Source organism: Patella vulgata, chromosome 6 (assembly GCF_932274485.2).
Source record: "Patella vulgata chromosome 6, xgPatVulg1.2, whole genome shotgun sequence".
Lineage (NCBI taxonomy): Eukaryota > Metazoa > Mollusca > Gastropoda > Patellidae > Patella > Patella vulgata.
In genome coordinates, this window is record NC_065884.2 from 18,700,984 (window position 1) to 18,719,064 (window position 18,081).

The 18,081-nt window shown below is 33.6% G+C and overlaps 1 protein-coding gene across 2 annotated transcripts; it reads right to left on the reverse strand.

Moving 5' to 3' along the window:
• Positions 1-528: 528 nt before the first annotated feature.
• LOC126824655 (nuclear transcription factor Y subunit alpha) lies at positions 529-18,069 on the reverse strand. 2 transcript variants are annotated; one of them, XM_050553953.2, is made up of 9 exons: positions 17,844-18,069; positions 14,549-14,876; positions 13,093-13,260; positions 10,577-10,627; positions 8,965-9,091; positions 7,887-8,146; positions 6,828-7,001; positions 6,124-6,228; positions 529-5,759 (listed from the first exon to the last, which is right to left on the reverse strand). In XM_050553953.2, exons 2-9 carry the CDS (start codon positions 14,819-14,821, stop codon positions 5,535-5,537), a joined length of 1,383 nt encoding a protein of 460 aa, XP_050409910.1. In that variant the 5' UTR covers positions 14,822-14,876; positions 17,844-18,069; the 3' UTR covers positions 529-5,534. The 2 variants fall into 2 exon arrangements, with proteins under 2 accessions (XP_050409910.1, XP_050409911.1); XM_050553954.2 differs by lacking the exons at positions 13,093-13,260; positions 14,549-14,876; positions 17,844-18,069 and adding an exon at positions 11,764-12,495.
• Between the last annotated feature and the right edge of the window lie 12 nt (positions 18,070-18,081).

Consider the following 18,081-nt stretch of genomic DNA (forward strand, 5'->3'; position numbering starts at 1 on the left):
AAATAGAAATGTTACAAAAAGTAGAACGGGTGGAATTATTTCATAAAAATAAAATCCATGTAGTAGGTTTTTCTGATAAGGGGTAGTGGCAACCCACTGGGAAACGGCGGACGCTGGTGTTTTACAGTAAAGAAATGCTCGCTGTGATGACACGGCATTACTGAAAAATAAACCCACAGAAGTAACTAAGCGTTTGTTATACGCTCACATGGAAATGTGGACGTGTATTGCCGTCGCCCCCGTCCGTCCGTCGTCCACAATTTCTTTTGAAGAAGCTCTAACCGCAAAAGTTATTATCCGATTGTTAGTTTGGGTTATTCAAAGTCGAGAAAGTCCGTATGTGCCGGAGCATGACAGATTATTGCAACTCCTCCCACTCCCAGTGCAGGGCTTTAGGGATCACCTCAGGATCTATTAATGGGCCCCTTAGGGTTCATGGGCCCCGGAGCGATGTACTGGTTGCACCCACTCTCCTTTAGCCGGTGAGCTGTTCAATCAACACCGACTCAAACACAAACACAAAAACAATTTATAAAAAATATAACATTTATTTCCTAGTATATTTATCTCATAAATTACACTGTTTAAAAACTGGTATACAAAACAAATATAAGCACTTATAATAAGCAGACAAATTAGATTCTCTTTTTCGGTTGATCAAATTAGCTCTATATTTGTATGACTATCATTAATACATATACAGACCTCCTCTCATTTGGTACCTCACACTAGTGTATTATTAATACATACAGAACTCCTCACATTTAAAATAAACTGACATCACACTATAATGTGTATTATTAATACATACCTCACAACATGATGTGTATTATGAATACATACAGAAATCCTCTCAATTAAATAAACTAAGCTCACACTGTAATATGTATTATTAATACATGCGGAAGACCTCTTATTTAAATAAACTGACCTCACACTATAATGTGTATTATTAATGCATACAGAAGTCCTCTCATTTAAATAAACTGATCTCACAATATAATGTTTATCATTAATACATACTTAAGTTCTCACATTTAAAGATATATTTCCTCCGCCATAAATGGTTCATGTGTTAGATCCTATGAACATATTTGTATCTAATAGAATATTTATAATGAACAGAAAACATCAAATTGACTTAAATTCATAGTTTCTGAAAAGATATGATGCTTTTGGTAACAAATATATTTTTTTTCTGATTAGGCCAAACTAACTTGATTTTCTGTTATTAAATTGTCTTGAAAAATAAATAGACACTTGAATCACATAAAATGATATTTTGTTTAAAATCTGGAAGTAAAAGCCTTTGATCAGTGTAACTAAAGGCTTTTTCTTTGGTCCTTATTCAAAACAAATTTGAACAGGCGTTAACTAAGAACAGAAAATCAAATTGGTGTAGCCTTATAAATGTTATATTTGCAGGCCTGGAAATAATGACTCTAGTTCTAACATTTTGAACTTTATACCAGATATGTGTTACAAATATCAATAAACACACTTATTAAAGACAAATTTCTCCCTGACAAATTCTGAATTTATGTCTGACATTGCCTATGACAGGTGCCTTATTTCCAGCCTTGCATTTGTGAGTTAAGGTCAAAGATACAATAAGCTAAATAAAGTACAATGGGGAAAATAGCTTAGATCCAAACAGAGATAACAATTTCAATATCATATAAATATATTATACTAATATGTAAATACTGGTAACATTGGTAAATTAAAACATAGACTGGGCGTGTCAAGTCCACTATACAATTACCAGCAGCAAAGTTGTCTATGCTAAAAAAGAATAGCTGACAGATTTGACAAAGAAAGTTTTAAATATTCTATTATGAACCCTGCACTAAGCTTTAAAAGTAATAAATATGTGAACAGAAAATCAATTCTGTGAAATTTGTTCACAATTTAAGATCCTACAATTCAGAAATACAATAAGATTCTTCCTTTGCCATGTATTGTGTTTACAATCTTTAATAAGTTTGAATGTAAATTTGTGATTCAAATGATCAGTTTCTGTACAGGTAATGACAATATGTCCTCATTAAATGTGTGTATATACATAAAATAACAGAAAATTACAACAACTATGTTCAAATTAAATATTTTCTTAAAAATTAAAGGTTTTCTTTATTAAGTCACATCTTTGATGCCAAGCAAATCTTGACATAGTAAGCAATAATGTTTTGTAAATAACAAATAGAGAATAAACTGTGATGTTTACCTTACTATTGTCTGTGTGTTGTCAGTGTCACACACGTTCACTTTATTCTTTGATGTGGTCCTCCAGCACTCAATATAAGTTAATAATGCTTCTTTTTTCAGTAAGAATGGTTTATATTAATTTCCTCTGGACAACTGTGCAAGTTTTTACAAAGCCACACAACTTAGAAGATTTTAAAACAAATAATAATAATGACAACCTAATAATAATAATGCAAATACAAGTTCATTCCGCTTTAAACACAAAATGAAAATAAACAAATATATATACTGTACTTTGGATTTCAAAATCAACTTTAATACTTTATTATAATATGTGATACCAAAAACATTCACACAACGTTAGTAACACTATCCTCACTTTAAGTGAAAATGAGCTGTATTCTACCTATCATCCAGCCTTGAAATAAAGATTTTTAATTATACCTGACAAAATGTCAGGCACTATCATGAACTAGCAGTACCTGACCTCTTGAACTTGTATTAAAAATATGAATAAAGAATCCAAACCTGTGCCAGACAAAATGACAAGACACCAGAGAGATTGTACCTTATTTCCAGTCTGGTGTATATTATATAATCATATTCTTGTTCATTCACCTCTGTAAGGCACTTCAACTAATTTATTTTGATTTTTTTTGTGTTGACACTTTGTGCAATCACCGTTTTTTTTTTAATTCTTATTCATATTGTGTTCATGTACTGTTAGTATTGTCTATGTTTCCTTCAGCAGTTGTCTTGACATTCATTGTCTATTATAAGTAAGCCTACATTTGGCTACTGTACAGATATTTCTAGCTTAAGTAAATAAAATTAAAATATAATGGTACTCCTCATAATCTCTACATGCAATTTCAGATTCATATAATTATCCTCCAAATACAGGAGTCAATCTGTATCCTATATCTATGATCATTCACTATTGTCCTGTTATCTTTGTATAAGTTTTATATGTATTTACATGTCAATTGTATTCCATTCCATAGTAGTCGATTTGATTCAATAAAATCTATAAACAATGACTCATGAGGATTCCTTAAAAAAAAAAAAATTAATTATCTATAACATCAGCAGTAGTTCTTACCTTTTTTTAATTTTTGCAATGTAAATTAATCATTTTTTTTTCGTTATACATCAACTAAAATGATTTAATAAGAATCGAGGTGCAAATGACATTATCATTTCATAAAAGATACAAAATAGCACTAACTAACAATAAAACAAACATAGTATATCAATTCAACATAAAAAGAGTAAAAAGTAAATTGGGCAGCAATAGCTTTGGTTGTGCTATATAGGATGGTATATAGTTAATTATGAAATAAATACCAGTTTATATCACGTTTGTATTAAAGTACAAGCAAGGTACACCTAGTGGTCATCAAGACATAAAATACTACCTGAACAAATATGTGGAGGTTTCCTTCTATTTTTTCTAAACCAAATGTCTATTAGTTATAAATAGACTGCATCAGAGTGTCAGATTGAAATAAAGAAAAAACCTAACTGGATAATTTCTTAGATCCATTTATACCTCTTTATAGTCATATATATTAGTTTGCCAACATCGTGATTTTTTAACCTTTAGTGTGGTAACCTCCACGACGTTAGTATGTCACAAAGTCTTGATAACCTAGACTATAGACCTGCCTTGTATAACATAATACAAGAAAACTTAATGAGAAATGAGTGAGATATAGATAATATGATTCTATTCAAGGGTCATTCTGTGTCAATTCACCCAGTGAGGTAAACCATAGTCCCTCGGTACACACGCTTGTTCTGGCTGAAAAAATGAATATTCCATCTTTTACCTTGATTGAACTAACGGTACCTGAAATACAGCCCATGGGTTCCAATCTTCAAATCACCATAGATCAGAGTGAGAGAGAGAGAAATGGGGTTTAACGTCCATTCAACACAAACTAGGCTCAATTTCTATTTCAATAATTCGCTTTCACAAAGTGGTCTGGTAGGAAACCAGAGGACCCACAGAAAAACAACGAGTTTGGACAGGCGACCCTACTTCCCATAGATCAGTAACTAACTGATAAAAAATGAAGGGGATATGGTTTACATTTCCCATTTGTTTACGATGATTTGACATGGAATGACGCCCAATTCTAAATAATTTTGAGTTATAGGTGATAATAATATAAATATTAAAAATAGAAAAAGCAATGGATATGATAAATAAACAGAAATATGTTAATAATATCAAAGAAAATAAATAGATTTGAAAAATTCTGATTGAAGTATTGACTAGTTTATAAAATTAAGTATAAATAAAAGTAAAAACCATTTCATAATGTATCTTTAAAGCAGCTGATCATCATTTGATAGATTTTAAATCCCTTGCAAACTACAATACTGTAAAAGCTTAATCTCTGAAAGGAATATCAGTTCAAAAACTTAAATATGGCGGACCTAGTCTAATCCACTTAATATCTAAGCCATCTGATGTCCTAGAAAGTTAATTATGGGCTTGTCATGTGAATAAATGTCTAAATAATAATTTATCTAACATTTTAAGCCAGAAAAAAGGCTTGCAATAGGCAGAATTAGTTCTGGCATAACGTCTCTTTCAGCTGGCATGAAATATAAGACATTATCGGAAGAATACACAACCAGGATCATCGACTTTAAGCACAGTAAAATATGCTGCATGCAATGATTTTGATTTCACAACTAACTCTGAATGCAGCATTATCTTTGGAATTAAAACATTTCATTTGGGATTTCATTAAATTAGGTTTAAGGAAAATAAAACAACCACTTTTGCGGAAGCAGGCATTAAAGAAACAAGGTACTGCTACATAATTTAAAAATATTTGACATACATCTTAACACAATAATAATAATAATAATAATAATCAGGTTATTGTCTTATCTATTTCATTTACATGGAACTGACTGTGACAGGTTTTGTTTTAAAAAAAATAATAAATGAGGCAATACACAATAAATTCTTCGTTTTTCAAGCAACAACGATTTTAAGGGGCGATGGCGAGACAAATTACAGGGGAAATAACTCTAGTTTTCATAATAATTACATACCACTATCTAATGGACTCGAATGAGGGTTTGGCAGGACAAGAACATTGCTTGAAAATCTAATCAATTTATTTTGTATGGCCTTGTACAAATCTTGGGAAACTCAGTCATGAAAATAAACAGTATAACAAGAAACAAGTGTAGACAAAACATAAAAACAAAAATGAGGATTTATTTTCATGACCAGGTAAATAAAATAAATGCACTCAAATTAATAATAACAACTAAAATATATCAAAGATAAGTAGTTTATGTTATGATACCAATGAGTGGTCATGTATGTGTGTTGCCATGGCAATAGATGAAATGTCTGTGACTAATGTTGATTGGTTGAATTGATCTGATGATGTCATTGGCGGGTCTTCTGGTTCTAACTTTGGAACAAACGGTAATGCACAGTTAACAGTTCCAGCAAGATTCATGGTTGAAAAATGATCGTTTTCAAAACAGTATGGATTGTTAGATGGACTCATTGGTTCCTGAAAGGGAGAAAAATAATTGCCTTTGTATAATTAATATTATAGCAGTCTTCAAGCTTGTTACAAGCAAAGTGTTGTACTACATGAGGGAATCGGCAACACTACCTGAAGATAATCTTTCAGAGGCATTTAGTAACTGGAAAGAGCATAAACTATAACACATACTTATGGAAAAACAGCTGCTATTTTATTAGGGCAAAATCTTGATGAATATTCTCTCAACATTATCAAGATAATACAGTAATACATATCTTGGGAACTGTTGGATCAAAAACTCAAGAGAGAGTAGACTTAAAAACGAAGATATAGCCGCACAAAAACTTTTAAGATAACAAATCCCTTTTAAGAACATCATAAAACAAACCTGTTTTATAGCTATTTCAACTTCTTTCTTCAAAGAGAAAAAACGACCACCATTACCCCGTACTCTTTTCAAAGCATGCTTATGACGAGATTCATGTAAATATTTCTGTAAAAAAAACAAAAAACGACAAATTGTTTTAAATTATGGAAAATGAAATATTTATTTGTATGAAATCTGTGAGGGTAGTAGATAAAAGATGACTTACATTTTATTACCTTGATATTCTAATATTCTGTAGTATACATACTAGTATCTGGGCTACAAATATATGGGAGCCGTGGTGGCTCAGTGAGTAGGTGCTGGCTAGCTAACTTGGAGATCCCAGGTTTGATCCCGGCCGTGTTGGCTGAAAAAGTAACTCAAGATTTTCCGCAGTGGTTTCTCCTTGTCAGTGATGCAGGACGTAGGCTTGACAAGGATAGCGCCTAGTCGGTGGGATGGTGTTGAAAACTAAGGTCCTGTGTGTAAAAGTTGGCGTGCACATAAAAATTCCTTGACATTTGCTCTTCAGACAAATTTTCCTCATAGCACACTGTATGGTGTATGCCTGTTTTCAGTAGGCCGGTAGGTGCAGAAAAATAAGATGTTAAACCACAAAAATATTTGAAAATTCAATTAGTTTTTCAAGGCTATTTGCAGTGATGAGACATTTACTAATATTAATTCAATAAAAAAAACTCATATCCCAAAATAAAATGACATACCTTTCTATATCTTGATATTTTTCCCTCAGCTTCTAGTTTTGCTCTAGCAATACGACGCTTTAATATTCTGTGATATTGTTTGGCATTAACATATAGTGGTTCATCAACAACATCATCACAGTTTGGTATTGGTAAACGATTAACAGTAGTTGTATTAGTAGATCCAGGTACCATCTATAAAAATTTATAAACATATACATTCCTTTGGATATTAAAATGTGGGTCATTTGGAGACTAACATGTGGTTTAACCCCCCGGAAAAAATCTCGACCCACCCAACTGCGCCGACGTAGTAAAGTAATGTAGACACAGATGGATTTTGATGCAAGTTTAAGACAAAATAACCAACATTTAATTTATCATTTTTTATTCACGGTGTTGTTCAACCCACTCACTATCAGATTAAAAACTGAGGACAAAGCTAATCTGTTAAATTTTGAAAACAAAGTAACATAAGGTGGCCTAACACAATCCTGGTATTTCCCTGGCTTCTTATGCAATACCAATGACTAAATACACTTTTCTTGATCAGCATTAAGAATAATGCCCGGGCAGAGCCTCGTTTAACATGGTGATTAGGCGGCGCCGCCACTGCGCACTGGCCAAACTGTGCCGTCTACTGAGCCCAAAAGTTGAAGATTAGGTGGCAACATACATACGTTTTGAAAATCGCTGACAAGGTTTTTCCCATGTGCCAAGCATGCCTGAGGCTGATAATCTGTCATGTCCCTGGCTTGAAACTGTACGTAATACTATATGATGGTTCATAGGTTTACAAAATCGTCTTTCTGATTGTTTTATGGGTCAGCTGCAGCAGTGTTTTGATCTCGATTTTACAGGGTATTAATCAATCCATGGTTTAACAAGATGCCAAAACTAATAGTGTATCAAATCTCCGAAACTATTTTTTAAGTGCTCAGATATCGAGTCTAAGGGAGTCAATTTTCAAAATTTTCTGGGGGAGATCCCCCAAGATGAGGCTCTGTGCCCGGGTGATTCTCATTGTGAGTGTAACGTCCCAAACACAACCCTTTTAAACAACACAAAAACATGACATACCAATAAAACATTGCCATTGTCATTATCTGTAGTTATTGCTGTTGTTTGGTTGTTGTTGTTTATCAGGTTTTGATTGTTTGTATCGGTTGTTGTTATGGCTTGTTGATCATCTGATGATGTGGTTTGTATTAGCTGACCATTTTGATGATAAAATGTACCAGTTGGTGTTTGAACTTGTTGTAAAAACTGATTGTTAATCATCTGATTATTAGCAGGAATAAACTGGTTTAGGTTTTGTGGATACTGAACTTGAAACATATCTAAAATGAACATATAGGTAAAGAGAAATAAAGAAATAAAAAAAAGGTCCCTTGTTTTGTTAAAAGATACACTGTTTAAATTGGAGTGTAGGATCAATTTTTTATCAAATTTAAAATTTGTATCCAAGTATCCATGCTCGTACTTGGGATGCTCGATTGTCCGTCCAGACTGTCTCGAAGTGAGAGAAATTCAATCCTGTCATAGTTCTGTCAGTCCCGACAACAAAGGTCGTATAAGTAGAATCATGACGTAATTAAACGAACATATTTCAGCTGTTCTGATTGGTTGAGATATTTTTCTTATGCAGTCGACGCATGCTTTGTAGCCCAAAATTCCATATTTCACTCGATTATAGCTATTTTATGGATTAAGATAATTAAATTCCGGAACCTTCAATCGAATACCCCCACTGTCTCATTCATAGCAAGGTCAGGCCAATTTAAATTTTAGTTTTTTGGAAATACTTGTTAAAATTTGGCTCCCTATTTCTTGGGAAAAAAATGAAATTTAGAACGGCTCAATGACACAGGCAACTAAAAATTAAATTGATTTGTCCTAATGTCTCATTAACACACAGTACAAATACTCTGTTCATTTTGAGAGTTGATTAATATGGGTAGTTTTAAGGCAAAAAAAACTACTCCTCTCTGATTTCCAACTGGCATTATTTACCAAATACAAGTTTTCAAAACATATCAGGATTGAAAACCCAGATATTCTAATTGTCACAGATGTTGTGTCCGATCCACACAAATACTGTGATGTTTTATTAACACAAAACAAGAAATTTCCAAGAGAAATGGTAAGAACTACATACTTTGTGTCTGTAGTTGTTGTTGATTATTATCTCCTGTTATTGGTTGTTGCCATATTATCTGACCATTAGCCGTCTGTAGAAATGAATTCATCAACTGATTCTGTCCATTAGGTTGTTGAAAAATAATCTATTAAAATAGAAGCAAAACATTAATTCTATGCTGTTAATATGTGAAATACAGTAAAATAACCATTAAATATTTATGATATTGTATTTGTGATGATAGCAGTGGTGTGAATCGATTTAAAATAGTGGTGAAATGCATTGGCAAATTAATCTTGTTCTGTGGGAAGTGCCGGATTTAACTTGAAAGATCCCTGGGGCCTCAAGATCTAAGGTGCCTCCGTTCAAGGTGTAAAATATTTTGGACGCTGTCATAAGTCTTTCTTACATGCCCTGTAATCTTAAACATCTTTCATCATTCCTCTAGTCATGGGGGTGGCGTATTCGGAGGGACCAGGGCCTACCTTCATCTAAATCTGGCACTGTCTGTGGGAATGTCCAAAAGTGTGGGGATTAGGGGCGGAAATGTCCCCCTACTGATCAATGCCCCTCAATATGTACATGTAAAAGTAGAGAGTCATGTACAAGAGGACATGCATAGTAAAATGAGTTTACATTTAAAGCCGCTGAACATAAAAGTTGAATCTCTAATAAGAATAGCAGTGCTAAAATGGTTCATTTCTGTTCAGTATTTATAAAAACATCATGAATTACGAGAGATAGAAATGGGGTTTAACATCCACTCGACACAAACTAGGTCATTTTGGGACTAACATATGGTTCAATTTTATTTCAATAATTCGGTTGCATGAAGGGGTCTTTTAACAGTGGGAGGAAACCTGAGAAACAACCACGAGATTGGACAGGCAACCTTACTCCTTGTCACGTACAACCAGGGAATCGAAACCACGCCAGTTAACTCAATGACAGACCTTATGATACAGCACGCATGTGCTAACCATTCGGCCAGCCATCCCCCCCGCCCCCATAATGAATTACAACATGAATTATTCTCTGCAGACAATATAACCAAGCCTGTATAATCAGTAGATTTCAAGTCTCTGATTTAAGCTATATATGTAGGAATCGCTTGCAAACTAAAATATTGTAAAAGTTTAATCTCTTAATAGGAATACCAGTCCAAAAATGGTTCTGTTCCATTCAATATTGACAAAAATATGACGAACAGAAATTCCATCGATCCATGCTGATCCATATGTAAATGGCACACTCTACTTCTTAGATATTTTGACAGAATCTGTCAACAACATGGTCGACATTTCTTTGAATTTAAAGTTTTTTCGCAATTTTGCAACGTATGCTAATCACCAGTTACCAGTCCTATATTGTAGGATAACGTCATATTCCAAATATTAGAGTCCTACTCCCCTCTTTATGTTTTGTGAATCTAATTGATAGCTCTGTTTTGAATCACAGCCAGGAGATTTTTTAGCATTGACATTTTGATGTTGTTTTCTTAATTAAAAAAATCAATCTGAGTACATAATAGCGAGGGGTAAATACACGAGAAATTTAATATTTTTTATTTGAAAAATGCAAATCACACACAGTTACTTTAAGTGGGTTTTATAGATAGATGATGACTTACCTGTTGTGGTATTGCTTGACCTTGAAATGATTGATTAGTTATAAAAGGTAACTGAAAATAAATATATAAATTATTATCTTTCTAATTCATTTTATTTCAGATTATGTTATGCCTGTTATGGGGGAAGAGTGACCAATTAATATTCTGTTTGATAACACATATTGCATAAAAGAATTGTTCTGCAAACAGTGGAGTTTTTTTTTTCTTTTCATTCTAATAGCATAACAGATATCAGAGGCCAGTGGTGGATGCATCCACTCTTTCCTATTTCAGTAAGATAATCTCATTACCAGTAGCAGAGACCAGTGGTGGGCACATCCACTTTTTCCTACTTCAATAAGATAATCTTAGGCGTTTTTGTGAGTCGATTAGATTAGGTTTTGATTTGCTAGTACGATTTGGTATGATTTCGATTTGATTAGCTATGGTCCACAAATGTGAAATTTTATAATTACAATTTGGTAAGATGGCTGCCACCACGGACACCGATCAGAAAAAAAATTGTCTCTGCTAACAAGACGAGGGGGGCGTGTGTTTCACGTGTAGTCCAAGTTACCTACAGATTACAGTGACACTGCTGGCACCCAGAGGGCCTAAAATTGCTTAGAGCCAGAGGTGATCTAACATTCTTGTGGACTATAAAGTTAACATTAAAGGAGCTAAATCGCTAACATTTGGGACCTAGAAATTGACAAAAGTGGGTCGCAATGCATATAATACTGTAATATGAATGTATATAAACTGATTTACATTCAATGGTTTCCGTTTTTACTCCAATTTCAAATCCTTTATGTTCGGCGAAATAAGCCAGCAGTCTCAAGCGAGTGCAAATTTCTAGCGTCTGGTTATTCCAGTTTACATACGCCGTTTGATTTGGTGCAATGTGTCTAGCCTCGTCCCTCGAGTCTCTTGATACAACTAGGGCTGAAGCGCATTATGGTACACGATTCGTGTACCAATGGTAAAATGTTTATTTTGTCTTAAATATTGGATATCAAAAGCCCATCTTTTCCCGTTAAGATCACAACATGAATGTTGATATAATTTGACAAATAAATCGTGTTTTCAATGTTGAAGATTTTGGATGATATTGAGTTAGAGACTTAGCTACTTTAAACACATCAAATGCGTTTTAAAAAAACATTTTTTATGGCGAAAAACAACAATAAGCATTAAAAATTACTTACGATGTCGAACATTCCGCCATTTTGAAAACGTCAAATCTAATCGCCTAAACACCTCCTGGGACGATTAGGTCGATTTGCCTAATCAGTTGAGTTAAATCGTCTCACAAATGTAACGATTAGCATAATCAACTTGGTTCACAAATGCGTATAATAGCTAATCGGTCTAATCTAATCGGTTCACAAAAACGCCTCTTATTACCAGTAGCAGAGACTAGTGGTAGGTGCATCCACTCTTTCATACTTCAGTAAGATAATCCCATTACCAGTAGCAGAGACCAGTGGTGGATGCATCAAATTTTTTCCATTTCCAGATTATCTTAATTTTATGAGGGAAAACACACATGTGATCAGTCAATAAAACACCTGAGACTAATCCGGGGTGACAAGTTGTGAGTGTTCATCCATATAATTTGCATGTTAGGTAAAACTAGCAAATATAACAGGAAATGAGAGCTATGGTTGAGAGACTTATACATCTTAAATGAAATGAAATGAGGTTCAACATCCTACATTTCTGCACCAACTGCTCTAATGACGACAGGAATACACCATGCAGTGGGCTATGAGGGAAATTTTACATGGAGAGTAATGTTTACATTTATGTTGAAATTCCAAATGCCAAGGGTTCTTTTCATGTGCACCCCAACATGTACGTAGAATCTTGCTTTTCTATCCCATCCGAAGGATTAGACACTCTTCCTTGCTATCAGAGGCGTAGCCGTGAAATATATATTGGGGGGGTCCGCAACCCTAACCACTAACCCTAACCCTATTTTAAAACCTCTAAAAAATATAAACAAACACCATGTGGCCATGCTGTCTACACAACTCGTTTGCTGATTGGCCCACTGTGTGCAAAGTATTATGGTTACGTGGCTGGCTGAGCGGGCGATAAATATTTGGTTTAGGCGATAATGTTTTTGGGTACCTACATGCGATTCACTCTGATAAGTGGCAGAAAAAAATTAACTAGACACAATCTAATGGAACACAGTTACTTTTCATTTCACACATGTTTCAAGGATGATTCTCTCTGTGTTTTATTTTAGCAATGTAAACCATATTGGGATATGTACAGGATTTATACAGATAGAATCTTATCTTAACTAACCCTAATAATTGTTGTAAATAAATAGGAGTTAGGGTCTACTATATAAAAAAAATCTTTTTGGGGGGGGGGGGGGGTACAAGTATATTCAGACCCCCCAAGAAAAAAAATTGGGGGGGGGGGGGTCGGACCCCCCCATGTGTGACACCCATGTTTGCTATCCTGTACTACTTGAATCCTATGGAACTTTCTCTGTGTACGTTCATAAATATTGTTTTTACCTGCTGAATTTGACCATTTTGTGTCTGTATTTGAAATGTTTGACCATTCTGACCCTGTATTTGGACCTGTTGACCTGTCTGACCAGATATAGGTATTGCCTGATTCTGTATCTGTTGTAACATAATAGGCTGACCCTGTAATACTTGATTCTGACCTAACTGGAACACCTGCAAAAGTAATTTATATATAATGATTACAATCATAAAATATTTTGGACAGGAATGGGGTTTAATGTCTCAGGTCAAACCAATTAAATTTTATGTTTTTCAGGGTCCTGATCAATAAATTACCCAGTCAATTCTTGTGTACGATGGGTTTTTTTTAAATTTCAAAACTTATTTATTTGCAATTAAAGCTTTTCGGAAGAGCAACTAAGAACATTTTATTATACACAAGCCTGACGTTTCGATAAGTATTCTCTTATCGTTATCAAGCACAATGAATACTTATCGAAACGTTGTGCTTGTGTATAATAAACCAGTGATTGTTGTCCCATATAACTGTGTCAGTTTTGTTTGTTTCCAATTGCTAAAGGATTATAAGTACATTTTGTTTTAAAATAAGTTTTTTTCCTTAAGAAATTGGAGGCAGAAGTTTTAATATGTGTTCCCAAAGAACAGAAATTCAAATTGGTATGGCCTTATCAACACAGTACTTTAGTTATTTTCAGGCACATATTTTTAAAAGTGCTTCTAAGGTTCACAAAATAATAAAAAAATACTCAAATCAATAACAATCATAATATGACATGAACTTTATGTCAACTTGAATAAAACTGCTTTCCAGCAATGATAACTATTGGCGAACAACTAAATAGGCAATACGATCTACTGGGTAGTGGTATTTTATGCATTTTATTACCTATTTTGTTGACATGTATTGTGGGGTGGAATTGTCGTTGGCACCCTCTTATTCACAGTTTCTAGATCCGCTATTGGTCATTTTGAATTTTTATTTCTATGGCTGTCTTGAGAGCTAAAGAACAATGAACAAATTGCCTTCCCTATGAGCTTCTTGGACCACTTTAAACAATTAACTACACCAAACAAGTGTTGTGTGACTTTGCATAATGAGTGATATATCACCAAATACTTTCATATCAAATATAATTATCTTACCCTTTGAACTGTTAGCGGAAATATGTTGGTAAATTATGTCATATAATCGATCAATGTTTTTAAAATCTCAAATTCTTTTGGATTTAACCCATTAGCATAATTTTATGCTTTTATAAACAGAACAATTTTGAAGATTGCGAGTAAATTCTTAACAAATCTGTCAGGCAGTGAACGCCAGTTTCAATAGCTTTCTCATTGTAAACAAAAGATTCAATTGAGAATTATTGAAATAAAATTGAACCATTGAAATAACCTAGCTTGTGTTGTGTGGACTTTAAACCCCATCTCTCTTTCTTTTAAGTCACATATCAATAGATGTACAGTATAATAGACCTACCTGTTGCTGTCCACCTGCAGTTTGTAAAGGAACTTGAACAGATTGTAACTGGGACTGAAGTAAGTTCAGGTAACTCTGTGGATCAAATATTTGTTGATTTTGTAGATTCTGAATATCAACTCCAGCATTTTGAAGACTCTGAAGGTCTACAGGTTGTAACGTCTGGTTTGATTGTAAATTTTGTAGAGTCTGAAGGTCAACAGTTTGTAAGTTCGAGATGTTTTGAACATCTAGATTTTGTGTATTTTGCACTTCTTGTTCCTGTAGCTCCATTATCCAGTATCAAATAACATCTATACCTATATATGAACTCATTTATATTATTTACCTGGAATAAAGACCAGATTACATATTAACAATCACTGGCTTGTCATCTTAAAATCTCATTCATCATTTTAGCACAATAGGAATCCATTGCAAACTACGACACTGTGAAAGGTGAATCTCTGATAGGAGTATCAGTCCGAACATGGTTCAATTTCATTGATCTATTCTGCTCGCTATATAATAAGCCTGCTACCATTTTTTTTGTCCGCAAATAATTATTGGTGGGCCTATTTCAAATCTGATTGAATCCACGCCGGGACATTCTGTAGTGTTGGTACTGATTTTATTTCTTAATTAAATGTTAAACAATCAATTCAAGTACATATTAGCATGAATTGTGAAAAATTTGATATTTTAGTGAAAACTGCAAAAACCCTTTTGAAACCTTTCACAAAACGTGAATGGACATATAAAATACAATTACACATTTATGATTGTAATCAAAACTAATACTCAATAAACAGAGGTCTGATAAACTATTGATAAACGTGAACGGACATATAAAATACAATTACACATTTATGATTGCAATCAAAACTAATATTGTATAAACAAAGGTCTGATAAACTATTGATTGATTACTACGTTTATATCATCTACAGCCCAGAGGATACATGTATATAACTTGACAAAATATTGATATTTTCACTATAGCTACACTATAAAATGTATATACATAATCAAGCTTCCACCTTTTTTTATTATGTTTTCTAATTAAAGCTGCTCATTGTCATTTTGAATCCTTTTCAAACAATATTGTGAAAGTTAAATATCAGGCCAAAAATAGTATGTCTGATCAAATGGGAATTTCACAACATTCTACATCCTCTGCAGAGTATAGGCTATATAAAGGAGCAAGCTCAGGGCTGTAACTAGCTCAGAGCAACGAGGGGGGTGGTAAGTGTTCTCAGGGGGTGGTAAGTGTTCTCAGGGGGGAATGTAATATTGATGGACAATGTATATCTATTTTTTTTATGGTCGAAAATGTTTTCACAGGGGGGGGGGGGGGCAAAACTTTTTGCAGGGGGGTCTTTGCCACCCCTGCCCCCCCCCCTTAGTTACGGGCCTGAGCAAGCTTCTTTTGATGGGCCTTTCTTTAATTCAATTCAAGTCTGGAAATTACCTATAGTTGATATTTTGTTGTTTTGTTTTCTTTAATGCACTTCAACACGAATTAAGCAGTGAATAAACAAGACATTGCAGACGACAATCTTCACATTTAAGATATATTTCCTTAAACAGGTATTATCCAAGAGCCATATCTACCTATTGCAGGTTTTTCTTTAGGCCTTAAATGTTCTATAAATTATTAATTAGACATTTATTAATAAGACAATTAACTCTTGGTACCATCGGATTCCTCCGATTTTAAGCAGATTAGATCCTTTCGACTATTTAATGATTTAATTTAAAAATGGATAAGCAAGGCCAAGACTCGAATGACCAGTGTGGTGGTTACAATCAATGCACACATTTTGTCAAAACTACAACCATTGATAACTTTGCTAAAAATAAAGTAATTTGAATGAAATTTTCAATACAGTCATTTTGCATTATCTTTTTTTGAAATATTATAGCGAGATCGGCCAGCTCTATATCTAAATCTTACATAATGCCCCTTTAACATTTGAGATCCTACATAAATAACCATTAACCATAAATTATATTTTAACTACCTGGGAAAATATATTTGCAGCTAAAAATATATGTTAAGAGATATTTAAAACAGACGGAAAAATTTTAATACAGCAGCCAGTGTGGAAGAAGATCATTGATGTGTGCTACTAATATTGCCATGAAACACTCACTGAGATAACAAGGGTCAAAACACTGGTTGAAAACATGTATTTTTTTTAATAAATTGATTAATTTATTGTGGGCTTAATATGTAGTTTTAGTCTATAAACCAATTTTCCTGATCATAAGAAATTCCATGTTTTTAGATAAAAATAAGTTCTATTGGAAGGAAAAATAGGTGATCTAATTATTCTAGAGGGAACATAACTTTAAAATGTGAAATGGCAAAAATAAGTTGGCATGACTTTACAAATTCCTTTATAAAACAGCTCTATTGCTGAATGTCAGAAGATATAGCTAATATTCACGCTTCCAGTAGTGAATATATCATTGATATACAAGTAGTATATTGCAAATTGCACAGTAAAAATAGAACAAATTCATGGGGTAAATAATACCCATTACAGTATTTACATAACATTATTTTTATGCATTCTCTAAAAAAAAAAAAAGATTCCCAGACGTGTGTATAGGTTGCGTTACTCTCAGTGGTAATAATACCATGGTTAACCTAGAAAAATAACGAGGCCAGACAAGGAAATTAGCAGACCGAGGAATTGTTCCATGAAATGGCGAAATGTTATTGACATCATGATTTTGGAAACTTTGAGGAATCGAAGATGCGTTATTCTATAAATATATATAGGATACCTTAATTAAAGGTTTTAAAAATGAAATAATTTAATAAAATCACGATTAGCCCTATATACATTGCCAGGGAATTAATCAGAATCTCAAGCAATTCATGTACGCTGAACCAGTCTCAAAAAACAAAAACAGATTTGCATGGAGACGGCTATGAATATGTTGTAATTGTTTCTAGAAGTAAACAAGATAAAATCTCACACGAAAGGAATTATTGAACTTTTGAAAAAAAGAATTTATTCGAAGTTTGGTAGAAAAAGTACTGAAGTCAAGAACTGTCAATTTTTACAAACAAAGCATATCATTTTGCGAGCATCCCCCGCGTGCTGGTTAAACATGTACAATGCAACAAAGAAAATGACCTATATTTTTCCGTTATGTTTGGGTGAGTTTTCTTAAGTAATTTGCTGTTTATTTGTTGTCTAATCATATCAAACGGGAGGGGCGATTCTCACCACCAATGCGTTAACCGTATACAAAATGTTTAGTCAAGTACAATGAATAAGAAGATAATTTGCTAACTTACATTTGGGCCGGTACATGCGCTCTTCAGGTATTGGCTGCAGAAATCTAGAGGCTATGGACAACGAATCATGAGATGGTCGTGTTGGGGTAGCTAAGACTCCATTGGTCGGGTTAAACAAAGGAGTTGTATCTCGCCTAATATCATGAATAACCCGAGCTTCACTACATATGGTCCATCAATCGTAACCACCCATGCATTCCTTATTATAATGTACAGTTTACCGTTAGATTTTGACAAA

Coding starts and splice junctions, on each gene's coding strand:
- LOC126824655 (XM_050553953.2), bottom strand. CDS start 14,821: ATGGAGCTACAGGAACAAGAAGTGCAAAATACACAAAATCTAGATGTT. Junction 9,092..10,576: donor GTCAAGCAATACCACAACAG/GTAAGTCATCAT, acceptor CTATTTTAATAG/ATTATTTTTCAACAACCTAA. Junction 7,002..7,886: donor ACAATGGCAATGTTTTATTG/GTATGTCATGTT, acceptor AAATTTTTATAG/ATGGTACCTGGATCTACTAA.